The sequence below is a fragment of the Pleurodeles waltl genome, chromosome 9 (genome assembly GCF_031143425.1).
Source record: "Pleurodeles waltl isolate 20211129_DDA chromosome 9, aPleWal1.hap1.20221129, whole genome shotgun sequence".
Taxonomy (NCBI): Eukaryota; Metazoa; Chordata; class Amphibia; order Caudata; family Salamandridae; genus Pleurodeles; species Pleurodeles waltl.
The window spans coordinates 820,999,291-821,026,689 of NC_090448.1; the positions used below are offsets into that span (position 1 = coordinate 820,999,291).

Sequence of the window (27,399 nt, forward strand, 5' to 3'; positions counted from 1 at the left end):
CGGAAACCCAACATGCTGTAAGCCAGAGCACCTCAGTTCTCGCAGTCAGTACACTCTGCTGCTCCAGTACTGGGACCTCGGGTGCAGCTCCATCAGTGCACTGCAGTTCACACACTCCGAGCCCTGAGCTGTGCTGGTGCTAGGAATTCCACATACGCTGTCTGCCAGAGCACCTCAGTTCTTGCAGTCAGTACACTCTGCTGTTCCAGTACTGGGACCTCGGGCGCAGCTCCATCAGTGCACTGCAGTTAACACACTCCAAGCCTTGAGCGGTGCCGGTGTCAGGAACTCCACACATGCTGTCTGCCAGAGCACCTCAGTTCTCTCAGTCAGTAGAGAAAGAAGGTAAATGGAAGTGCTTTAGGTAAATGCTGGGCCACTGGAATTATATGGCAGGAAAAGATGAAATTATGAGGCAGGGTTGACAAATTTGTGTGGCAAAAAAAGTCCAGTTATGAATTTGCAATGCCAATAGCTCTAACTCAAGAAAATGTGACACATATGGCATTACAAATGCTTGTTTTAATACATGTCCCGCTTTTGGGGACAAAGGTCAGGTCAGCCTGCGAAGGCCATTTGCAGGATGCCCTGACCTTTCCGGAAAAACCGGGGCATGTATTTAAAAGTAATGAAAGCGTCGGGACACCAGGACAGTGCTCTGAAAACCGGGACAGTCCGGTGAAAACTGGGATGCCTGGTCACCATAGCATGCATATGAGTTATGTTGTGTTAATGCAAACACTTCTAACATTAAAAAACTTCACCTCTACTTTGTCTCGGTTACACCATTGCTGGCGAATGCAGTGCGGGCTCAGCCTAAAAAAACTGCTTCTTTCACAGAATGGTTCTCAAGCCACAAGGGATGGCATTGACAATTGGGTCAAAGTACTTCATAACTGCATCACAGATGAATGGCGTGTTTTCTGTTCTGAAATGCCCTCTCATGGTTCTCCGTTCACAGGCCTTGGCTTCTGTCAGATTGCCCGGAGATTTGTTACTTCAAATGTTGGGGGGGCACTTTATTTTGACCAATGTCACTCTCCATAGTTATTACTCAATCGTTACCTGGTTAGACAGGCTGCACAAAGCAAGCAAAAGAAGTCCCTTGTGTGTGCAGGGGTCCTAGTCTCTTATAGCTTGGCAGTAGCATTCCTCATAAGGCAACAAGGGTAGACATGTGGTTATGCTTTTTTTTTATATTAAATGTTTTGCCTTAACACAACATTAACACATTTACATGCAAATGTTTGTAGAGAAAATGTGTGCATTTACATTAGCGTTGACCATAGCTAATATATGCCTGCAATTTAAAATGGCTACTGTAGTCTGCCATCTTGCTTTATGGTACATGAACATTTTATTTCTAGATGAAGCTAGTATCCTTATTCTAATTATCGAATGCAAAGTTCTTTGCTTTCTTTCCCATATGAAAAAAAACGTTTTCTTTTTTTTGTGATAATCATCAAATGTTTTAATGAATGCCGCATTCAGGAAGATACCTGCAAAGTACCTGCTTGGTTCGAGTATCCAATCCTGTTACAGATTGTGTAAGTTTGAAAGAAGCTGAGAGCAGCTTTATAGTGGAGAGTCTTGAAAACATTTATAATTTTTCTTTAGCATTATTGGATAGTTTCATGAGAACTGTGTATAGGTGTATCGAATGTTAGAATTGTGTGTTTAATGTGGTGCAGAGTTGTAATGAGTAGATTCAGACTCAGGTTTAGAATAGAGCGGAGCAGGAGATTTCTGAGTGCTCACCCAAGTGAGAACCAACTTTCCTTTGTATTTTCTTTCCCTTTGAGGTGACTCAATCCTCGTTGATTTCAGTTTGAATTGAATAATAACGTGAAGCATACGCGTTTTGATTATTGAATTATGCTGATTTTTGCCTTGTGTAAACCTTAATCTTTAATAAACCCTTATGGTTCGAAACTTAAACATTCCCTGTCTTTCTAGTGGGGCCTAATGTGCTTCCCAATTATTGAATGTGTTGTTTAGGTAACCAAACTCTGGTGTGAAATTCATTTTATCCAATAGCGTTTTTTTACACTAAGAAAAGCGCTAACACGGGTGAGAGTTAGCTAGAAAATCCCTAAATTCAAAAATAAAAAACTACGTTGGATGGGAAACATCACCCAAACAAATGAAACATGGCATAATTTACATTTGAATCATATTTACATGCGTCAGCATTCAAAATATCAGTTTATGTTTGTAGGTGACATCATAGCCCCACCCCTACTAACAAAAGTTACATAGTCACCAATGTAACAATGTGTGCCCATTGTGGTTGCCCCTCCTTCCTTACCCAACAAACCCTTTATTACTCCCCGCATCACGCTGCTTGTCCCCTGGGTCACATGAGCCGGTGCGCACGTGTGGCCGCTACACTGGCTTATGGAGCGCGTAGAGCGGCTCAGGGAGGGCAGGGACGGAGGCGGGAGGGAGGGGCGGGGAGAGGCTCGGGGCTCTTTAAGAATCGGCATCCTGTGCTGGGTGACAGTTTAGGGGCCGAGATTCCTGTTGTAGCGCATAGTTAAGAGGCTCTGCACAGCGGAGATCGGGGTCAGGCTTGAGAGGGGGCACTCGGGTGGAGGCTCCTTGCGCCAAACCGCTGAGTCATGCACAGCTCCCCTCCTACACACATCCGTACAATACCACGCACGACTCATAGTGCGCTTTCAAACCAGCCTGAGCCGAGGCACTGGGTGGGATCTAGACTTCCCAGCGGTATATACTGCCAACAAAACCTGCACCTCGGAAAAGAATCGACCCTCCTCTGAAGTAGCGCGTCGGGGTTTGCGTTTTCTTATTTCCCTTATTTTATTCGCATTAGATCTGGGATCGCCTCTCCGAAAAAGCGCCAACAATCCTCTCACCCAGTAAACGTCACCCCCAGGAGCTACAGTATTCTACGCATCGTGCCCAACGTCGTGAAGTAGGTTTGTTTAAGGCACCATACACGTATCTTTATGGATTATGTTATTATGGTACGCGTGGATGTTGGTGTGTCATGCTTCTTTATTTTATTACGTGGTTGCTTTTATGGCGTTGTGTTTACCGTTAGGCTAATTAATGTGCGCTCTCTGTGCAGAGCGCCAGATTCGTTTGTGGGGGTGCTGCGACCGGGTGTAATACGGCTGCATGCAGTTGTCACTGGTAAGGGCAAGAAGGTACACGTGGTACAGAGTTGTCCTCGGATGACAGTCGGTTGCGGTACGTGCCGCCCACAGTGGACTTCTCTTCCAGGCTGTTCTGCGAGTATGGGGTGGGAGGGCACCTTATTCTTGTCATGTGGTCCCGATGGCAGCTTGTCACCGGGAGGATGAGCGGTTGGCATTTTGGTATGCTAGTGCTTTACGTGAAGGGGTTATAGCGGACGGGGATACAAGGTTTATTTTGATTCTGTCTGTCGCCGCGGTGTGTGGAGGTGGGTGGAAAGTTGGAGCCAATACAATATGGTGTGTTTCATCATTATGTCTTTTCACAAATTTACACTTGCATTTGATAACGTTTGTAATTTTACGCACGCGGGAACAGTAAAGCCATTTGCCCAAAATCACACAATTTCAATCAGGTGCCGAAATTTATAAGGGAACCTTTTAATGCCAGTCTGAGCAGCACCGTTGTGCACAATGTCACTCCCAGCAAAATATATCAGGCGTGGCTGAGCTGCCACTCTCAACCCCGTTGTGAATGTCTGTCACACTTGCCTTGCCCAAGGCATTACATATCATGCCCTATACAGTCTCCTCTTTAGGACCCTGACTCAAAGGTGGCTCCAGCACAACTTGAAAGACTCTGCCCCCTCCCTCAGCTAAAACCGAAATTAAATAACAGTCCGGTACATGCGTATCATTTAATGAAGTGACCCCTTATCTCAAGTACCATTGACCCCGTGTGCTGCTGCCATGACTGTCCTGTGGCGCCTCTATTTACTGTTATGTACTAAGCAGTGCCTTAAAAGGACAGACGTGTCTAATGAAGGGTCACCTGTACTCTCTCATTAGAAATACTTGTGCATTTAATGTAGTGATGTTAGGTATGGAGTGCCTTGAGGCGGATCGGTTTTGTTGCGCGCTATGCAGTGGTTATAAATAGATGAAATGGATGAAGCCGGTTTCTTCGTTTCGTGCCTGTTTCGGACGACTCGTTGGTTGCCGAGTCTCGCTACTTTCTGTTTGGGAAGGGAACCTGATGGAAAAGATGATTAGACCGCAGGGCGTGAATGTGCGAGCCAGCAACAGAAGGTGAAAAAAACACGGGGAAGGCGGGGACTGGGGGAGAGCAATGTGTCCCCTATAAATGGGGCCATTTAAGGTGAGTGCCTGGCTGGGCTGTTCTCTTCTGATTCCCTTTGCCTAGATAGGAAAAGGCATGCGCACAAGGGCTCTTGTGCGTTCTAATATCTTTTTTGTAGTGTTTTTTTTTTTTTAATTATTTGCAAATATTGACATCGAATTCTTTTCAAGAAGTTATCTGTGTGCATTTTATGGATTATTTGTGTTCATGAGCAGATCCAGAAATCACTGGGTTAGCTGACCCAGACCACCCACTTATGGTATTGTTTTTGGATCACAAAAAGTGCCAGTCCACAAAATAATTGGGGTATCCAATGACTCACGGTTTGCGTTTGACTTGAACGTATCAGCATATCTGTTATTTCCTTATCCACTATGTCCATTTTGGAACGTCCGCTCCAGGAACACTAGCGCGAAGGGGACACAGCTTGCTCTTTTGGGAAGTGCAAGGTATTTGAGGTTTTAACTGTTGATTGCGCCCCAGGTTTTCGGCCCCGAACTGGCCACTGGGACCTTAGGTCTGGTTACTGGAAAAAAAAAAAACCTTTACCTCACGTCTCAGTGTCTTGGCAGGTGTCACAATCTGCTTTCCTGTTTGCTTCTTGCATTTGGAAATGTGCCCAGTCGGGCAGGTGGAAGGTCGAGAAGGAGGTTTCATTCTCACTTTATCTCTTTTTATCTAGCATGACAGAAGGATATCTTTCCTGCTGAGGGAGCGACAGAAAGTCAGACGCCCCGCAGGTAGCCACACAGCTTCGACAGCGAAGGAGGCTGGCACCATGGGAGCGGGACGTGAGATACGTGCCGAGCAGATGAACCAGCTGACATGGAGAATTTGTACCAGCCAGACGATGTTTTAAACACCGTTCTAGCACAGCAGGGGCAGCCACACTTGTTGATTCAGTCTCAGAGGCACGAGCTGGGCCATCAGCGATCTCTCGGTGCCCACTGCTCCAACATGGGGGTGGAAAGTTACAACAATCACGTGGACGCTGCACAGATGCCCTGTGACCGCCTAGCAGCCGGGCACCATGCCACCCCCTTTCAGCAGAAACCATGGAGTTGTGGGGTGGCTCTAGGTGGTTGTGGGCAGGCGGGTTCCACCATGCTGCCTCCTGGGGCTTCAGGGGTCACAGTGTCGAACCCTAACTTCTCCCATGCCAAGGATTCCCATCAGAGAATCGGAGAGCTGCCTTTTCTGGGGAGCGAACATGCTGCTGTTATGATCACGAAGGAGGGCATAGAGCTCAAGAGAACCTATGGTGTGGGTCCCGGATCTACCAGTACTGGAGACAGACAGCTTTTGCTACAGCATCCCATAATCACCTTGAGTGACAGGTCCGAAGGCCTTAATGCATTGACTTTAAAGAGGAAGAATGGGAATTTCAATCAGGGAATTTATACTAGTATGGGGCAAGATGGTAGCTTGAACCCATGTCCTTCCCAGGAGGCGAAGAGAATAAGATTGGGACTGGAGAACAACCTAGAACACCAAGAACATCACACAAATGCAGACACCCAGATACTCCCCACATCCATGCCAAATGGGAACCTGATTGTCTCCCCCCAGCGGATGGCTTTGGATTATATTGTCCCTTCCTTGAACTACTATGGCATCTGTGTAAAGGATCACTTCATGGGGGAGAGCACAGGGAGCAAGGTTCTGGAAGAAGTAGAAATTCTAAACCAGAGTGGGAAGTTTCGGGATGGGCAGCTGGTGAGCCAACGGACTATCCCATCCAAAAGCATCCGGGGTGATAAGATCGCCTGGGTGGAAGGCAAGGAGCCCGGTTGTGAGAACATCGGCTTCCTTATGTCCAAGATCGATGAGGTTATTATGCACTGCTCCAGCCGGCTTGGTCAATATGTGATCAATGGGAGAACCAAGGTAAGGGGGAGATTGGGAGTGCACTGGGCTGGGGGTTATGGGCTATGGATAGAGTGTAGAACCTCATAGATGGATTTCACACCCCTAGAGCACAACCTGAGGACAAGCAGGTGTTAGCCAACAAGTGGAAGAGGTTTTAACACGGGGTTGTTAGGGTCAGCAACCACTTCCTCTTCCGTCCTGTTTGTTTAGGGGGACTTGTGTCATTTGAAAGGAGCCATATAACAAAGATTGGGAACCAATGATATGCCCTGCAGAGTTAAAGGCACATGAGAGAAGGACATAGCTGCTGTTGTTATCTTCAATAATTTCTTGCCTTGGCAAACGAATGATGGGCATTGAACATCTTCAGATTTCTTCTGAGAATTCTAAGACATAACAACTAAGGCCGAATTTCCTCCACAATGCTACCCCGTTGTGGATTCACCTGGTGGGTTCTGCTCTGTATTTAGCGTTTCCTCCAGAAATTGAGAAAATGTCCGTTCCCCTCTTAGGCCCAGTTTATTTCGGACACTCTAGGTGAGGTTGTGCATTAGAGAATAGCATGCCATGATTAACAAACAGGTCTAGCCCACAAGACGAATTTGTTCATTACAATTAAGGGTAACATGGTAAAAAATGGTTGCATTTGAGGGTCTGTAGCATGAATTAAACAGTTCCCAACATGGTGCCCAATGTAGTTGTGGTTCATCATCTTCTCTCATGTAATATCATTATTTGACCCCAAGCAGAGGGAGGTGGTGACTGGAGAGAATTATTTTTCTAGTTATGGGGGTGGGGGAGGCACTGTCTATTATAGGTCTAGAGTGTATTGAGTAGGGGTAGTGTACCCTTTAATGTAATCGGAGCAGCGGTTTCGCCTACTGCTTTATTAACACTACTCTTGCCTTGTCTGAATATTTATTATTTGTATAACACACATTATTCCACTAGTGGCGCTACAAACGACTACGCACTTCCAATGTCGCTGCCCATGGTGCATGTTAACCACTATGGCTGCATACACTTTAGCCCCGAGAAGAGACCATTAAAAGTGCAACTTGTAAGAAGATAGACTTGCGTTCTGCATACCCTATCAGTGCTCTATTCGGCTCTTAGCAAAGAGGTCTATCCATTTGCCACGTTTAGATTTTTCTGACAATTTCCGAATTTCTTTGGGTTCAGGGAGGGGCTTTTATTGTGTTTTCAGAACAGCTCCCATTAGGAGTTGGCCACTCTCAGATGTGGTAATTACTGCATCCTAAAAAACTGACGCCAAAGTGTTCGGTATTTATCGGGCGAATAATTATTGTCTGTTTGTGGGTTTTGGGGGAGTGTGGTTATGCTATGGTAGTAAAATAATTTCTTATAGGATCACTTATAGTTTTTGCTGATTGCTTGTGCTAACTTGTCTTTTAATTTTTAAAATACATTGTGCAAAAGTTTCGATTAAAATTACGCAGGCACGTGCCTGTGCTGGTCTCCTGTGCAGCCTGGCACCACTTTTTTTTCCACAGAAGGTTGAGCTTGTGCAACCGAATCTGTGCCTGATTGTTACAGGAGCTTCCTACAGAACGCTGTCCTGCTGCCAAGCGCTCGGGAAAGCACCTCGTTTATGGTAAGGCGTCACTTGCTCGCAATACCGAAGAACCTGTGAGAGTAACCGGCTTGTAAGGGGGCAAGTGAAGGTTATCAACTTAGGACGTGGCAGAATTGAAATATTGTGAAACCAGGAGTTAACAGACCATTGTTATTGAGATCCACAGATCGCAGATCAGTTTTTTTTCATCCTGGGACTTTGCCTGCCGAAAGCTGATACATTTTCCAAGAGAAACACGTGTGAGGAAAAACCACACTGATTCCTCAGAGGAACCTCATTGTTCATAGACATTTCCTCACCCACAGTTCCCAGGATCCTTGGTATCAGTAGTTCTGGTGGCGTGGAATCACTACCTGAAATTGGGAGGTACTTGTAATGGGCCGCCTTGAATCTCTCAATCACAGGTGCAGCCAGGCAGGCTATTGAACTTCAGACTGGATACATGGCACCTCTATAGATAATACTTGTTTAAATTGTAGGATTTATAGTCTCACTTTTACTATAATAATAATGGACGTGCAAGTCCCAGCCTATATGGTTCTGTTGGATAAGTGTCAATTTCTGAAGGCCACCATTATGATATGGGCCACTTGATGTCTCTATGACTAACTTATTATCACATACCAGGTTGTCCTCTTTTCACAAGGTTCACAAAGTTAGCAGCTGGTTATTATGATTGGAGGCCGACAGCACGCTATTGATATATTGCTGGCCCTTGACCAGTGGGTAGTTGGCTTTAAAATTGATAACATCCTTGTGCCATATCAGTATGATCACTGTAGCAAAAAAGGTAATTGCTGCTATTTATGACAGGAGAGCCCATCATGGGAGCCCCACTGTGCTGCCAAGGGAAGGCCACAGGAAAACTGCGGGACCCATCAAGCAAAAAATCTCTGCAGTGGCTTTCTTCAGTGGAACTGCAGGTCACGGCGGTTGTGGACAACAGCATGGTGAGGAGAGCAGGAACAAAAGTCTGATCCCTGCCACCATATGCCCATTAAAGGTGTAGAATGATGCCCCACCCATTCCACCCACAACCGCTGTGAGATCCCAAACACACACTAGGTACTGCAAGGAAAAGTGGCGGGCCAAGGCCGACCAGGCCCTTGCTTGCTGGCCCGTCATCTTTCCCTGTATTCCATGAGGTCTACGCTCCCCATTCTGAGGGTGAGTATTGGGACAGAGTGATCCCTGTAGCATAAAAAGGTAATTGCTGCTCTTTGTGATTGGAGACAGTCACTTTGCCAGTGAGCCGCTCAGGGTTCGGAGGGTTCTGTTCAGGATGCTAATGCGCATACAGAGTAAGTAGATTAGGGGTGTCCACTCAGGTTTGGGTATTGCCATTGCTACGTTTGTCTACACTCTGTCAAGGCTTTTTCCTAAACTGCCAGGCCAGCAATCCTGCTACGTTCTAGAATCCATCCTTTTTCTCAATATGTAGATCACCAGTGACATGCCCCTGTAAATATTGGCCAATATTTTAAGCACTGCTTTAAGCCAGACACATTTGGTACATTAAGAAGCAACACAAGCATGCATAATGCCATCAGGTGCGTAGCCCCAGCATGCCAGGATCCACCTTGTTCAGGTGTAGACAGCAATACTGTCATACCGGAAACCATATTTCCCCATTTCAACTGAACTGTCACTTATAGAATATTACCATCCTATGCTTTGAATCCACTGTCCCAAACTCTCTTCGCCTCCCCTATGTTGTAATGGTCAGGTTTGAAAGTGCAGCTGTCACCAGACAATTATGTGAGGAACATTAGGAGGGGGTGGGACTTTTGCTCCACTCTCATGTGTGGAACCAGGAGTACATGTTTTGATTGGGCAGAAGGTGTGTTCTTCTACAAAAAAGTGCTTGCCCTTCACGCAGCTGTGATCATTTGTTTCTCTGGCAGCAGCATAAATGGGAGTTGGGCAGTCATAAACCTACATGAATGTCTCATTTTGGGTTGAAAGTTCAACAGTCACCTTCACCTGACCTTTAACTTTATCCAATATTATTCTACAGTTCTTTGCTTCCACACACATACATATCCATTCCCATGATATTTACTTGTAATACTTCACGTTAATATACCACATTCCTTTAAAGCCAGACCTGTTGGCATTGCCAGTGCTTGATGAGTAGATTGTAGCAGCCCATACAATCATAAAGCATTCCCACAGAGTGAAATGGCTCCTTGTATAGGAGGAATACAAATTAAACTATTTGTTATTGGACTCACTGCTTACCAGCCTCACCAGAGCCCTAGAACGGTGGAAGTTGAGAGAGCGGAGCGGCAGAAGAGGAAAAAAGGTGTGGTAAACTGTGTTTGACATGAATTAAGACAGTTGTAGACCCTAGCCTTTCAAGAAGAGGGTTTTTAGGACGTTTCTGATACTTTCTGAAGTCTGTCTTGAGGCCCAGGATCAGAGGCAGAGAACTCTAAGGGAAGGAGAGAGCACATTGTAATTGGACTCGTGCGATATCATTCGTGGAATACCCTTACTAACTGCGGATCTGCTCTTTATCTCTAGGGGAAGGCATTTAAGGACCAGTACAAGGCGCTGTAGTGGGTGAATTGGTAAACTAAACAGACAATTCCTTTCAAGTGAATGTATTTTTCGGGCAAGTTAACTTGAGTAAATATTAAGCGCACATTTATCAGACTATTGTTTGTGAATTCTCAAAAATCAACAATTTAATAGAATACTTATGGTGAAACATCAGTTCACCTAAACAGTTTAGTCACTCCTTTCAGTAGGAGTGGCTTTTATCGTTTGTCAGAAACCATTTCACAGAATGTCTTTTTTTTCTAAGAGTTTTTTCATGTTTTTTTAAAAGCAGATGCCTTTGATCTTGAAAGTGATTTCTAAATGTTGGTTTACCAGCAGGGTTTCATAGATCTTTTTTTCCCTTCACCACATTTCCTTCTCACATCCTGTCACTTGCGGACGTTTAATTTATTTTCAAGTCTTTCATGTAGACAGCTTTTAATTGCATGTTGTCAAGACCTCTTGTGGAATGTACCTAAAACTTAAAATCTCTTAGAAGCAACTCATTGCTCGCCATTGGTTGGCTTTCTTGTCACTCTAATTTGCTTTCTTCTTATTTAACGGCTTTCCTTCATCTTCTTTGGTTTGCCTCCACAGAATCATAGTTCTTTACCATACTGGTCACAGTTGGGGAAGTAGTTTTTTCTTTTTTTTCAGGACTCGATGAGAGTGCATGTGTTTTCTTGCTCTCTCCCTTGTATGCTGCTTCTCCTACAAATACCACTCCTATGCAGTCCATGTTTCTCCCTTCTTCCCCAAACCCCACTACACCCATTGCTGCCCCATTAGTTATTGGCTTCTTTTAATCCACTGTCAACTGCACCTATTGTTCCCAATGACTTGTCCCTCACACAGTGTTGACTTGTTTATGAAATGTCCTCCGTTTCTCCCCACGGCACTGCCGTTGTGTCCTTTTTTTAAACAAAAGAAAGAAAATATGCTTAAATCTTTTTGAAGTGCCCAGCAGCTGCCATTTGCTGCTGGGTTATTATTTATTTGAATGCACTTTTGCTCACTTTAAACTATATTTTTTAGATGTAATGCCCCCCAAGAGTGGCTTCTGACATCTTGTAAATAATAAACAGGTAGCGCTTCACGCTTTATGCCCTTGCAAGCTCATATGTCATTGCGTTGGTCCTTATTAGTGTCATGATGTACACATGCATGTACTATGATGCTTATGCAATGCAAATGCCTGTTATAACTTGTTTTTCCCAGGAAGCAAGAGGAGGTTACCCCATCCCTCCTGTTTTTTCCACTGCTGTTATTTATCCTCCCACATTCCTTCTGTATTTATCTTCCTCCTCCTTTTGCCTCGCTACCCTTTGTTTTATGGAAGAGACGGCCGAGAACACCTTCATTCATTTTTAAAACAGGTTTATATTTCCCTTCCCCATACTCTTCCTTTTTCCTACTTCTTGGAGGTGTACTCTCATTCCTCCTGTTAACCCTTTCCATATCCCGCCTTCTTACACTTTGTTCCCTTTCCTCTTTTTCCACCTTAATCTTTAACAATTTATTCTAATCAGAAGTTGCTATGGGTTCCACAGTCCTTTTTAGGTTGAAGCCTACCAGTTCAGCGCACATCTTCGGGACATTTCAAAAGCTTCATTAGGAATGCATTCCGGCCATTGCTTGTCATTGGCTTTATGTTTTGTAACTCACATTGGCTTTCTTTCTATTTACTGGCTTTTTTTGGTTTAGGCTGCCCAGCTTGAGTTCATCCCTTCCATGGCCACGATCCTATTTACAGTATCCTTCCACCAGTGTTTGCTATCTGAAAACAGGCCTTTAAATCTTGTTCCTATTTAATCACATTTGCTGTGCTTTCAAAGCTGGAGGTTTCAAAGCTGGAGGTCAAATGTCAGGCTTTGTGCTCTGAGTGAGCTTTGTGTTCACTTGTCTTTGTCTGACTTCAAAGTGAGAGCATTTCTGTGACAATCGTGCTGGATATTGAGGGTGTGCTGGACGGAAGGCTGTGCAATGTTATATTTTTTCTAGCGCACAACAACATTTAAATGTTGAAATTAACTGTGCAGAATGTATCCGAATTAGGGAAGGTAATTTTGAAGTGTGGTGGAGTAACATATTTTAATACAATGAAAAAAAGTCAATACAATACGAAATGACTGTACTCTACTATGCACAACGGCGCTCTTCACCTCTGCACTCTACACCCCTCCAGTCTAGGCAACGGCACTCTACACCACTTCACTCTATGAGACTCCACTCTATGCCACACTGATCTGCAACACTGCACTGTATGCCACTATACTCTACGCTGTAGCACTTCATGCCAGTGCACTCTTGGCCACTACTCCATTCCACTCCATTCTATCCTGCACCACTCATGTCACTTCACTCTACTGTGAAACAATCTACTCTGCACACCTCCATTCCACGGCGCTGTACTCTATGCTGCTCCACTCTACTTTGCACTATTGTACTCTACACCACTACACTCTACGCCATTCTCTAAACCACAGCACTCTCCACCAATGCACTCTAAACTTCTTTACTCAAAACCACTACACCCAGTGTCACTGCGACCTAAGCCAACTACTCAACACCACTGCACTCTACAACACTATACTCCAACACTCTCTACCACTGCATGCTACGCCACTCTACACCATTGCACTGTACGTCACTGCACTGTATGCCACTCCATTCTTTTCTGCACATCTGTAGTCTACAGCATTGCTCTCTACACCACTCTACTCTGCACCAGTCCACTCTGCTCTCTACATCGCACCACTGCACTCTGACACTACTCTGCAAGACTGTACTCTGTGCCGCTGTACACCACTCAACTCTAGGCCACTCTACTGCACTCTACTCCAATGAACTCTACACCATTATACTTTATGCCACTACACTCTGCATGACTACATTGAATTCCACTGCACTCTACGCCAGTCTAATCTACTCTGCACCACTACACTCTACGCCACTGTACACCTTTGCATTCAACCCTGCACCACTGCACTGTACCCTGCACCACTTCACTTTACGCCACTTCCCTCTACTCTGAAACAACCTATTCTATGCCACTGCACTCTACGCCACTCTACTCTGCACCACTGTACTCCACTCTGCGCCATTGCACTCTGTGCCGCAACACTCTATGCTGCAGCACTCCACTGTACACCATTCTGCTCTGCACCACTCTGTGCCACTGTACCCTATTCCACCCTAGTTTACGCCACTGCACTCTACACCAATGTGATTTACACCACTTTACTCAAAACCAATGCACTCTGTCACTGCACTTTATTCCAATATACTATGTACTTTAAGCCACTTCAGTCTTGGTCACTCTACTCCACTCCACAATACTCCACTCTATGATGCTCTGCTCCACTCTGACACTCTACGACACTAATCCACTCCACAACTCTCTATGTAACTCCTGTTAAAGTCAGGCCATGCTACTCTAATCCAGTTTATTCTACAACACATTACTCTACTCCGTACTCCATTCTACACCACTCCACTCTAACACTCAATGCCACTCCACTCTTCACCACTCAACTCTGAAACATTCTACAACACTCTACTTCACTCTGTGCCATTCACCACTGACAGTCTAATCCTCTCTACTCTACAATACTCCACACCACACAGTCTGTGCCACTCCACTCTACTCTACAGCACACTACTCCACTCAGTTTTACGACACTCTGCTAGACTCGCCACCCTTCCTCTCTAAAACACTCTACTCCCTCCATGACACTTCACAACACCACTCCATGCCACTCAAAGATATGCATCACTATGCCACTGCATGCCATTCTATAACACCCCACTCTTCTCCACTACACTCCACTTTATGACACTCCACTCTACGCTCCTAACTTTTAATCATGCTGAACAGCAGCCATGCTGGTGTAGAGCATGGCTAAAACATATCGGCAAAGCCAATAGACCTTGCATAGTTGAGGTCTATTGGCTTTGCAAAGGCTTGTTTAAAAGTAACATTGTTATCTTTTATTGTAGGTTAATGTTAACCTTTTTAACTGTTATTGAGAGTTTTCCGTTCTTTTCGGCAAAACAGAATTTACACAGGGTTTTGATTATTTGGGCTTCTCAGTAATTTCTTTATAATATATTGTCTTTCTGACAATTTTATATACAACATTATAAGACAAAGCAACATTTAGACCCTATTTCGCAGATGGTGCCATATGGAGCCTACTCGGCTTGCCTTGAAATAGAACTGACCGTGAAAGATAGTAATTGCAGAGTACCATGACCTTGTAAAGGAACTTGACCTCCAGCTTTGTTCCTCGATAAAGTCATAGAACCCTTTTCTGACTTGACTGTTATCGGTGTAGTGGAATATTATGGGTAGTTCATAAATTGATGACGCTTGGTGTTCTAGTGATTTACATATCTTTCAGCCATTGCCAAGCTGTTGATTCTGGTTCAAGAACCAATACCTGGCATGAATGTCCGGTTAAATTACACTAAGAGCATGAACTAGAGAGATACTGATTCATCATTAACATGTCAGTCTCGCGAGAAATGGGATTCACTGCAGCTCTCAGTCCCTGATGTGATTTTTCTTGCTGAACGAAATACGATCTCGCACGGATCTGGAATGTAGACGTAAAATTACGGTGAGGGGAAATCAATGGCCGGAGTTAGCTGAGCAAGCTGTTTCCCGCACTCCTGCTACATGTTTCATCAGCATTTTGTACTTTTTAATTGAAAAGAGAAAAGCGACTCGAGTGGGGAGTCCTCTCCCACCTTGTGTATTGTAACCCTCCTTGGATTTCCTTATCTATAATTATGTACGTAAAGTAGGCAGAGAAAGGGAAAAAAACTTAAAATTGTGACAGACCAAAGAAGACCACAAGGCCCAAGCACTCGTGCCCGTAGTCTGCCATATCATATTAAACAGTCTGATTTTTCCCTCGGTGGACAGATCTCCATTATAATTTCGCAGGACCCGTTGTGTGAAGCGCTACTAAAATACTTCTATTATAGGGGCTGGACTATGATTCATGAAGTTCATCTTTGGAGTTCCGTGTCATATCATATTCCTCCAAAATAGCTGCTTGTGTTTTTTAAAGGTAAACCTCCGGCAGGAAATTTGCTCTTTTGAAGAATGGTCACTTGTGCTACACAATGCCTGAGCTCCAATCCCCTCTACACAGGGACATCTTAAAGATTTTGTAGGCCCCGGGCTAAACGTATTTTGGGGGCCCCTGTACATAACAGCTTTGCATTTATGCTCTAACTTCAGCTCTTTCATGTCCTCTTTGCCAAGTCACTGTTCGGAGCTAGAATTTTTTTGGGATGGATGTTGCGTGAAACAAAAACTGAACATTTCTTTGCAAAATGTCTGCCCACTTCACCCACATTAAAATAAATTAAAAGAAAGGGGGTTTTAAAACAATCTTTTTAAGAAGTATTCAAGGCCATCAGGGCTAGTCTTTGCAGAACAAATCTGGCTCTATTAGGGGGTCCCCTATTAGGCTGGGACCCTGGGCTAGTGCTAGGGGCGCAACTAGACCCGACCTTGAGGGGGGCTAACACTTCCAGCAAGTGGTGGGGGTCACAGATTTCAAGCAATAAGGATAAAGCTATTTTTCTTGCCAATATGAGGGAAAGAAGAACAAACTGGGCAAGTTAAACATACTGGACAAATCCAATCTGAATATGATTGAAATATTAGTCTGTGGTTACTCCTGTTTCTCACTTGGCTGTATTGTTTGGTGGCAAGCTTGGTTGCTGAGGTCATCTTGTTACTGAGGGGCATTTGATCCATTTGCTGCATATGAATATTTCGATTTGTTACATGTTAATTATCCTGTGATTAGAGATCTTCCTTTATTTCGCCACTTAAGGCTTTGTCCATTTAAGTATGAGTCAAAGTCAGATTGGTTTTCATACTTAAATATGATTTGTGTATTATCTGAATAAAAGTAATTGTTGAAACTGAAGGAGATTAGGTCTGGTGGAGAGTGAAGACAAGTGCTATAGAGGAAGTTTGACTCTTAGGTTCATTAGCTGTGAATTGAATGGAGCTGACTTGAAGGGATGAAGTGAGAAGATGATCTATCTGATAGAAAAGATGCAGTCTGCTTCAGTTCGCAACTGTTTGCTTTGAAGTCTTTGTAGAAGATTGGGATGATGAATAATATCAAAGGCAAGGAAGAGTTCAAGTAATAAGCATGCTGGTACTCAATTGCAGATATTTGTCCTAAAGCATATCTTTCTATCTTTATTTACTAAACAGTTTATTATTGGCTAGAAGTAAAGAGGATATCTTGTTTCAAGACATGCTTCTTTTAGGTATGTTGTATATAAGATATTTAGATTTCCTATGGGAAGATACATGTATTCAAGGAGTTGATGGCAGTTCTGACTAAATTGGCTACAGAGCTATTTAAGAGAACATTGGTCTGCACTGATGTAGTTTAGTTGGTGAGATTCAGGGGATGTGAATCTCACATTTCCCAACTAAACAAGTGGGGATAATCCAACACAGGCGTAGCAGACCTGACTCTGGGGCCCCATACCTAACTGCCAAGCCAAGAATGTATTTATTTAGTGGGGTGTCACACCCCATTACCCTCCCTAAAGCTACGCCCCTGTTGGTCTGCTGGTGATTCTGCTGGCCTACAAGTGTCTGCAGCATTGATGAAGTCTTCTGTGGTCAGGAGGTTAAATGGGTTAACTGTAGCTGTTTTCTTGTTTTGTTATGTGGTGTTCTGAGCTGTGCTGATAATATTGTGGTTGATCATTGGAAGGCAAGGAGGGAGACTAACTCTGTTGGGTAGGAAGCATTTACGTGTGACATGCCATCAGCAAGGGTCAGTGATGAGGAGGCTTTTTGGTGTGCTGCCAAGGAACCAAGATGACCTAGGTACTATTACTTCAGGAATTGCAGTTGAATGACACTTTTTCCTTTGAACACTTCTAGAAGTGTTGTTGTTTGTGACATTTAGACCCATTATCGGGTCTACAGATCGCTCAAGCAGCTTTCCCTATTCAGATCTCCTTTCCTGTGGTATGTGCTCTTGGCCACTGCAGCTTGCCGGCACATAGGGCTGGTCTCCTAGAAGCAAGACCGACATCAGGTATTGTGGTTTGTTAACTTTTCTTGCTCCAGTCAGATTTCCTCACTACCCTCTCCAGAAGAAAAAAAATGAAACCTCCACATTGGTCATCATATCATCGCTATGGAGTGTCTATTACTGCATGTGTGCATGGAAATAATGTATATTTAGACCAAAGACTATACATTCAAATGCGCATATGCACTTGTTTAGTATCCACAAAACATCAGATTTACAGGAGTTAACTAAATATGTACTGAGTTAAAAGAAAAGAAGCCATATAAATTCAGGAAAACATAATATTGCCCGAACCTGCTGTTGGGATGGGAATTTCCCTTGCGAGGTATACAGTCATTTTGCCCTATTGTGAATGCAAATTTGTAAGTATCTGGTTTCCCAGATTATGGCCCTCATTCTGACCTTGGCGGGCGGCGGAGGCCGCCCGCCAAAGTCCCGCCGTCAGGTTACCGTTCCGCGGTCGAAAGACCGCGGCGGTAATTCTGACTTTCCCGCTGGGCTGGCGGGCGGTCGCCTTCAGACCGCCAGCCAGCCCAGCGGGAAAGAGGCTTCCACGATGAAGCCGGCTCGGAATCGAGCCGGCGGAGTGGAAGCTGTGCGACGGGTGCAGTTGCACCCGTCGCGTATTTCACTGTCTGCGCAGCAGACAGTGAAATACATGTAGGGGCCCTCTTACGGGGGCCCCTGCAATGCCCATGCCAGTGGCATGGGCACTGCAGGGGCCCCCAGGGGCCCCGCGACCCCCCCCTACCGCCATCCGGATCTCGGCGGTCCGACCGCCGGGATCTGGATGGCGGTAGGGGGGGTCGGAATCCCCGCGGCGGTGCAGCAAGCTGCGCCGCCGCGGAGGATTCAATGGGGCCGCGGTACACTGGCGGGACCCCGCCAGTGGTGCCGGTCCGACCGCGGCTTTACCGCCGCGGTCGGAATCCCCATTGGAGCACCGCCGGCCTGTCGGCGGTGCTCCCGCGGTCCTCCGCCCTGGCGGTCAAAGACCGCCAGGGTCAGAATGACCACCTATGTCTCTAACCTCATGCTAATCTAGTATTTAGAAGCCTGTACTGTCCCTTGACATGACTGAGCTCCTAAATCTGTCCTGTGACCTGTGTGGGCGATGCCAAGTATGTACTCTTTGCTGACAATGCACTACTGGCTTTTCACAGGTTTAGTTGTGAACTCGGACAGAAATTAAGCTTGGGCATTAGAATAAAAGTGGCCCCCATTACTGAATTTAATAGCTAAAAAAGTGGTCCATATTGGGTCAGTTTTGATCTTGCAAAAACACGCTGTATAAATATTTCTAAAGATATGGAAGACTGCATGGATTTGCAGCAAGCAATGCTTGTTTTAATATCAGGGAAATGTACAGTAAACACCGGGCCAGCGGTCTACAGAACAGGCCCTCAAAATGAGAAAAAATATCCCACAAAGTGATCTGTCAGAGCAGCCCATTTGGCACTGCCTGATTGCCCTATAGCCAGTCCAACCCTGCACAGATTTAGCATGTAGGTCAATGGTGCAGCATACTATGTTTTGTGGATCCATAGTCATCACCAGACATTTTTATCTGTGCCACTGGATTGCAGGCCCCGCTTGTGTAAAGTTCTGCTTCAATGCACTAATCCTATTTCGTGTGCCAACATGTCAAACGTTTTGTGCACAAGGCTTTTGTGGTACATGTAATATGAGCACAAGTGTGTAGAGGCCTGCGGGTTCCATTTAAGAAACATCTAACCTGCTACTGTACACAAGATGGTGGTAAGATTGTTTTCCCAGATGGTGGAAGTGTTTTGCTGACATTCCTGAAGCTGGAGGGAGGAAACCTAGGCAATGAAGTGGGTACCGAAAAGACTAGACCTCTCTCGAAATTTTGCTGGAAGGAGCTGCTGATTAGTCTTTCATCGGTACTGCTAAGTGGAAGATGATTGGTGTGAAATTTGGGACTGAAGTCTCTTTTTAGTGTGGAAAGGATCTTTTTAGGTGAACCAGGCATAGAAAGTTCCTGCCTGTTTGTTCCTCTGTTGTGGGTTCTCCAGGCTGGAGGCTACCCTGCTATGAGGAGCATCACTCTGCTTTGCAAGATACTGTGATGACTGTTGTGCACCCAGAGCTGATTTCTGACTGACAGACAGCTTCTCAGATGAGAGGGGTTATTCCCTGGCATCTTGCCTATTGAAGAACTGTATATCTGAACTTCGTACCTGGAGGTCAGCTTGCTTACTGAGAGAAGGAACGATCCAGCCAGAACATGGTACTGAGGGTCTACCAAAAGATTGGTGAGCCAGAAAGTATGGGCGCAGTCTCTCCAGAAGTGAAGTGGGAATCGCAGATTGTCGGCTGACCTTGCTGCTGTGCAATAAGAACAATTGTGACTGAAGCGATTGAAGCCAAGGCCTTTGCCTGTCACCACTGCTGTTAGCTTGCCACTTTGCCTCTGTCTACATGGCTGGCTACCTGCTGTTTTACACCTGGTGACGAAGAAGTGGGTCCAATGCCTACCGCGAGTCCCCACCAACAACAGTATCCAGTCTAATCAAAGGGCTCTGGGCTAACACTCTGGCTACCAGTCAATGGCAACCCCCACACTACCTTCTTGAGATGCTTGTGGCTACTTTCCATTGCTACCACTGAGCAATAAGTGCTGAAGGGGATGTACTTGACCCTGTTTGCACACCCATAATAGGAGATATTCCTGGACATCAGAGGCAAACAACCCCAACACCAAGGATGAAGACCCAATAGCTCCTGCTTGCCCTATGCCCCCCTGAACATAGTCTGGCAGGTCCTCTAGTAGAAAGGGTATGCATTCCAAATGATCAACTTTGCACTGTGTGCCTCCTAACCGTATATAGTCACTGCAGTCCACTTCATACTACATATTCAGTGGGAGTCCAGGGCACAATGTGTTTAGAAATATTCTCTTCACTAAATGCATTAAGGCACAAGAGGGAAAACAGAGTGAGCTTGAATAAAGCTAATAGCGTTATTAAAACTAGTTCACATGGCATAACTCCATGCATTATTCTTGAAAAGTTAATGTACTTGTATAGTGGTTTGGATAGTATTTCTTAAATACCACCATGGTTGTGTTTTAGTACTTCTGAGACTTACATTTTAGATCAGCCTTGACAGTGCAGCTGTCGCCAGAAGTTGTATGATCAACAGAAAAATACCTTTGAGGGTCACAACTGGGAGAGGACATTGGCTCCGCCTACGTTATTTACCTTGAGTAAAGCACTTGATTGGGTAGAAGTTGTGTGCTGCTGCCAAGAAAGAGTGCTTGTTGCACCCCTGAGGGTGTTCCCTTACCTTACATGACTGCCCATTAAAAAGTAATTACATGGCAACGTTCAAGAGGATGACCCCTCTTTCATGATTTGATAGTGTTAGCTATGAGTATTGCTTTGTGACTCAGCAGTAGTATGAATTGTAGAAGTATTGTTGAGTAGAGCTCCAACCAGCTCCCTTGTCCTGCACTAGTCCAAACAGCCTCAGCTCACTGTGCCCTCCACTAGCAGCCCTTGAAGGGCACTACTATGATGCAGGCCAATGGGACACAGATGGTGGTCTACAGTGTGGCTTCAGAAGCAGCAAAATGTGTCTGCCAACCAGTGACTTACCACCTCCGTCGTTCATAGCAGCCAGTATAAAGGCCAACAGGGCTAAAGTGAATGACAAACAATTTGACCTACAACCTGTACCAACATACACACACTTAGCCTGCAGTCCCCACTCAATTCTCACACCAGCCCATGCCCTCAGATGCAGTGCTTCTCTCTTAGACTGTTGTTCTTGCTCCCCCTCCAACTGCTTTTGCCTGCATCCCCCTCTTGTACCACAATACCATCCCCTCCCGGCTCATCCCCACAGACTAAGACTGATTTTGCCCCCACACCAGCCCACTCGGCCTAAACTCAAGCACCCTTCCCGTTCTATCCACGAGCCTCAGTAGACTCTTCTACCTTGCACCCGCCCTGAGGTTGTGGATGGAACTAAATAGGCATTTAGCACTATGGGAAGAACAGATATTCTCTAATAGCATTGTGAGTGCTGAGTGAATGGTGCGCCTCTATCAGTGCTCAGTTAGTGACGTGACCATGTGACAGCTGGATGAAAATTGTGTGTATGTAAGAGGAGATTGAGCTATGTGAGTAATGGGTGAGCAGAGATCCCTTGTGAGTGGAAGACAATGTGTCTTGAGCTGCTTTAAGGAACTCACCATGTCATTGACGGTTGACAAGTGGGGTTTCAGGTGTAATTTCAACTAGGTTTACCATGATGTCAATCAGGGACTTAGAGTGGAGAAAAAAAATTACCAGCTGATCCTGCAACAAAATGTCAGCTTTTTGGACAAATTCACTTTTCTAGAGGTGTCCGAGTCATAGAAGACCACAGCCAAATCCCAAACTCTGACGCTGGAAGATGTATTTTTGGAACCTCGAGCCAAGATTTTGTGGCCTCTTCCACCCACCTCCCTTTGTCAAAAGCCAGGCCCCATTACCCTTCATCTAGTGGCTAAACTGTGCAACATTGAAACAAGGATCCTGGAATCAAACGGTATAGCTACTTGACTAAATTGTAGGATCCTAGGCAATTACTGTATTTCAATGTGCCTCCTTTTCCTTTGTCCACTCATTTGAGTGTACCTTTTAAAAAAACTCATTTTAGGATGTGTGCGCTACAAAAACCTCATTTGTATATGTTTGATAGATTTTAATGTTGCTCCATGTGTTATCAAAACTCTTGGAGGGTTAACATGTTCATTTATTTGTAGCTTGGTTTGCTAGCAGCAAAATCATTGGAGGCATTAGTATATCTAGGTTTATCTTTAGAAACTATAGGGTAGATTTACTAAAAACCCATGCAAGGCCTAGCAGCAAGTAAAGTTGCAGCAGCTCATTGCTTGAGTGGAGCGAACAGGGCAGCGCCATATCTACTGTTAGCACTGATGGACCATCCGCACAATACACACATCTTTGCACGATAGTGCAAGGCTGTGTGTGTGATGTGTGGTGTCGGTTATGCACTGTGTTCAAAATAATAATATCTAGGCAAAATGTAAAACTTTTCACACATTGGATGCATGCTGTACACTGCAGCACAGATGCTAAGTGGGAAACATTTGGAGAAATAAAAATTGTTTCTCTTTTTTAACACCTGCCTCAAAGAGGCAATATGTTTTGGCACAAAGCCCTCTCTACCTACCATTGTTAGTAGGTAGGGCTTTGCATTAAAAACCAAGGAAACATAGAACATTCATGGACTGCCTTTGGAGTAGCCCTTTGACACAAAATAAAGTAAAACAGAACAAAGCGCTGCTTTGCATTACTTTCAGGCAATTTGCAGTGCAAAACAAGTTTTGCTCTCCAACGTGAATTCCAAATAAACATTTTGAAACCCAGTGCATAAAGTTATTAAATCTGCTTTAAGACTTCTGATAAAAGTCACTTAATGCAGCAGTTCTTTCTAGTGTTCTAAAGTGAAAGACTTTCACCTAAATAAGTACATTTTTAAAAAAGTATTTACGGCATTTTTACACAACCATTCACATACCATGCAGAGAGCTTTGTTTGCATTATAGTGCTTAGATTCAAACCTTATAATTTGCTGTGCTCTAGCTTGGCACTCCTTATTAATAGTCTGCTTGCCCACCTCTTTATTGTCCCTGAAATATACTCAGGGTCACTAGAATTATGCGACTGCTGTGATTTTTCACATAATTGTAGATTTCCCGAGTTTGCCACCTAATCCATCGTCCGCTGCATAATCTGCAGATTTTGACAAAAAGCAATGTGTTTCTGGCTCAAACGGTTCAAAAATTACTAAAAACACAGCAACACAAATTGTCGTGCAATGGAAGGCCTGTTGCAAAGGTCGACTGGTCACCTTCTTGTGGCTATATTTAGGTGTTAAAGCTGGTACTAATGAAGTGCAACTAAAACCCCAGACAGTCTTAACAAGTTAAAAAATGACAAAATAATGAAGTAATACTATCGCCAAAATGTGCCCCATAATTTGCCTTTCCTTGCCGCACAATTTACTTAACCTTGCCGCATAATGTGGCCCTCCCTTGCCGCATAATTCCAGAGGTCCTGAATATACTCCCACACTGTGTCAGCAATAGTCCTTACAAGAAAGGGGACGTCACGGGACACAGGATGAAGTGAAAGCAGACAGAAGACTTGTTTACAATTTAATGGTCGTGTCTTGGGTGTCAGCCCCAGCCAAGCCCAGCCCACAACAGCTCAAGAACTGCCTGTGTCCTTGAAAACTAGTCTGTATAGCCAGGGCTGTGGCAGACGACTGGGGATGGTGGTGAGCTAAGCCTCTTCATCCCAATGGATGTTGCGTGCCTGGCTAGCACCTACTAGTCCCATGCCGTAAAACATCTCTGCCTCCGTGATGTAGCTTGACTGCTTGCTGATAATACCCCTGCAGAGTCAAGTGTACATGTATCAGAACCTGACAGCCCTTCAAGGCCTTGCTAATGGCATGGCAATGCAGCGCTATACAATTCTTCGTTATGATAACGTAACAAGTGGAGTAACTTGCTTGTCCATTTTAATAACACAATATTATACTCTCTGGGACACCAATTGTAAACTACATTATCCACAGCTGATTCTACCCAGTTTCCATCCATAACTCTGCCCAGTAATCTCCTAGTGTTTCAGGATGCTGAAAAAGGCCCAATAGTCTTCTTCTGCCTTCATGCTCATATTTACAGACATAGAGAACACTTTGAAGTAGCTTAAATTAATTTCTGGCATTAAATGATTTAAAAAAAACATTGATAGGACTCCCAATTAGGGATACAGTTCACTTAAGTGGACAGACAAAGACAATGTGGGCAGATACTACTAACTGCTGGACTAGATGTGGTCCTGTGGGTATGTTAAAGTCATGAAACTGAAGGCCTGATATACCAAGCAATGTTACGGTCGCAAAGGTCAGATTTGAGCCTTTGCGACCCCCAAAATAACTTTTTAAAATGTACAAAGCCCAAATTGCGAAACGCTATTATGTCACCAAATCTCAGTTTGGGTTTTACAATAAATACAGAATCGATATTTGGAAGGGGCGTGTAAAGATCGTCCCTTCCAAATACAAATTTAACATTTAGCTTATGTATTACTGCTTTGCAACAAATCCAGTCGAAAAGCATTTTTTTTTTTTTACCACCAAATCAACAGTAGTGGTAAGCATTCACAAGCGGTAAGGTGTTCCTAGGGGCACCTACCACTTTGTGAATGCCAACAAAAACATTGTATTCCGAGCAATCCTTGAGATCACTGCCTGCTCGTAAAAAAAAGTTTATGAAAGTATTCATTTTCTTTTTTAAATGCCAGGAAAATGGGCTACTTTATTAGAAAACAAAATGTTTTTTTAAAAGCACTCACAGGCATGTTCGTCTGCTAGCCCAGCAGGTCACCATGCTTGTAACTTTAACCAATCATAGAGGGCCTCAATTTGCGGCCTACCTTATGCATATTAATGAGGTAGGTCGAATTGCGGCCCACTGTGAATTCGATATTTTGTGAACCAGCCTAGTAATACATAGGTTGGTTCACATAGTACTAATGCATTATGTAGAAATCAGTATGCAAATTGGAACCACTTCTACCAAAACCATTTTATTAGATTTCTAATAAGAAATTACAAATCGTTATTTTATGCAATTTACAATTTCCTTTAAGAAATCTTAGTACATCAGGTCGTAAGAAACTTGACAGTTGCTCCTGGCTTTACCACTTTAGCTAAGTAAGATGGTAATTAACTCTAAAACGTCTGGGCATAGTGGGCTCCCAACAAAGAGACATTTCCTTGGTGAATGTAGTTTCAGAGCATTTGCCTCAGATTGACTCTCATCCCAGTTATACTCCATTGGGCAAGTTGAAAATTGTGGAACCAGAAGATATCATTTTTAACTCTAGCTGCCTCATATGACTAAAATGTGTACTTTTGGCAGTCACTCTTTAAAGTTATTGCTCTATTTTGCTACATTTGGCAGTAGGTAGAACCAGCCAGGCTAAACAGTGGAAGTACCAGTGGCGGCCGGCAGCTTTAGGAGGGAGGGGGGCGGGCGGGGCACACACACACACACACTTTCTTTCACACACAGACACGCATGCACATCCATTAACAACACTCATACCATTCAAACATGCACGCATGCACAAAACATTCATTTTAAAACATCACACACACTCATTCTTTCACACACACACGCATGCACTCACGCACATCCATTAACAACACTCATTACACTCAAACATGCACGCACGCATCAAACATTCAATTTAAAACATCACACACACACACACACTTACCTTCAGCCTCCAGGTCCCAGGAGGGTTGGGACTGCTGCCTTCCCTCATTGGCTGACCTCAGGGAAGGCAGCAGCCCCAGCCTCGTCACAGAGTGGGATGGGGTCAGTGAGACTGCTGACCTCACCCCACTCTGTGACGAAGTGTCACTGATTGACACTCGCCCTGGGCGCTTCAGGGCTTAAACCTGAAGCGCCCAGGGCGAGTGTCAATGGGTGACGCTTTCCTCGTCACCCAGGGGAGGGCCTCGAGGCACCTTTGCTGAGCCGAGGAGGTCACGCCCATAGGAGCTGTGACCTCCTCAGCCCAGTAGAGTTCAGCTCAGGCAGCCAGGAGTCTGTGCAAATCGCACATGTCTGCTCCTGGCTGTCTGAGCTGAAAATGAAGAGTGTCTGTCAGGCTGGCCTTTGTTCAGCCTGACAGACACTCTTCGTGAGGGGCAAAAGGTGGGGGCGTGGCCCCTCCGCCCTAAAGGACGGGCCGCCACTGGGAAGTAGTAGTGCGATAAGATAGTGGGAAAAGTTTCCAGCACAAAGCTCATTTTTACATTGGAGATAGCACCGGGCCTCAAGGTCTAATCACTAAAATGTGGAATATTGGGAAGAGTATATGCCTTGCTATAATCCTGCACTACATTCTTAATTCTCATACTTGACTAATAGTTTTGACCATGAGTAAATAATGTACTACTTGTTCATTTGTCCTTTTGCCTCATATTACCTGTGAACTTCGAAATGGGCTGTTATAGGAAATGAGAACGAACGAACAAATAGCTTTTACAGCCACCCAGAGCTGTTCCTTTACTGTAATGTGTTTGCATATATATACTTGCCAAATTAGTAAACTATCTGATGAACGCCGACTGGTGCACCACAAGCACCGAGGCACGATATTTAGTTGAAAGTTCTGCCTTTGCCCTTACTTTACAATAAAGAAGTTCGAAAATGTCGAAGATACTGCACCCCAGAGTGGTGCAAAATAGATTATAAACGTTTCTGACGTCCCGAAGTTGTATTTTCCTTTTTTTGCATACGGAAAAAAAAATCTCTAGTGGCGGAGGGTCCAGTAACACAATCTGGCCACCTAACACCCATTTATCTGTATTCCAGGCTTCAGGGCCAGACTTATCCCCCTGTTGGTTTAGGGCGATCTCATACATGCCCACAGCCCTGATTCAGGGCTCCCGCTTTAAATTGCCTGTGCTTCAAAATAAGTCAGTGGGGAAAAACGACGAACGATTTTTTTTCTCCCGAAATCTCTTTCCAGTAGCAAACAATTGGCATGTGTTCCATCTGGTGGTTTAGCTGCTTCAGTGTATGGGGTTCCTCCTTTTCAGCATCTAAACAACTAAACGTGTATCTGTGTTGTGTAGCATATCTGTACTACATATAACACGTGCTCCTGCTGTTAATCACCTCGTAAACACGCTGTGGCCCCTTGCGGTACCATCCTATGTGATAAAGAAAAGGCCGGACTTATTCTGCCCTGCACCAGTTGGGTGCAGTACACTGGGCCTTCAAATATTGCAGAGAATGGGACGAACGGAACCCTAATTTCCACTTCACTCTCACTGACGAAACACATGGCTTACCTACCACCGTTTGTCCGTCAAGGGAGAAATCCTGGAACCACGTGAAAGGGCACCGTAGTTCTGGAAGAGCTACAACACCAG

The 27,399-nt window shown here is 44.6% G+C and overlaps 1 protein-coding gene across 4 annotated transcripts in view; it reads left to right on the forward strand.

Moving 5' to 3' along the window:
* Positions 1–2,479: 2,479 nt before the first annotated feature.
* The window catches only part of EGLN2 (egl-9 family hypoxia inducible factor 2), a 142,444-nt gene continuing 117,524 nt past the window's right edge, over positions 2,480–27,399 (forward strand). Inside the window, exons 1-2 of one of the 4 annotated variants that reach the window (XM_069208113.1) lie at positions 2,480–2,938; positions 4,985–6,189. In XM_069208113.1, coding sequence (XP_069064214.1) covers positions 5,128–6,189 — 1,062 coding nt within the window. In that variant the 5' untranslated portion in view covers positions 2,480–2,938; positions 4,985–5,127. Of the gene's footprint in view, positions 2,939–3,117; positions 3,160–3,264; positions 3,345–4,984; positions 6,190–27,399 lie in introns of those variants that run through there. The other 3 variants (XM_069208110.1, XM_069208112.1, XM_069208111.1) reach the window with 3 other exon arrangements.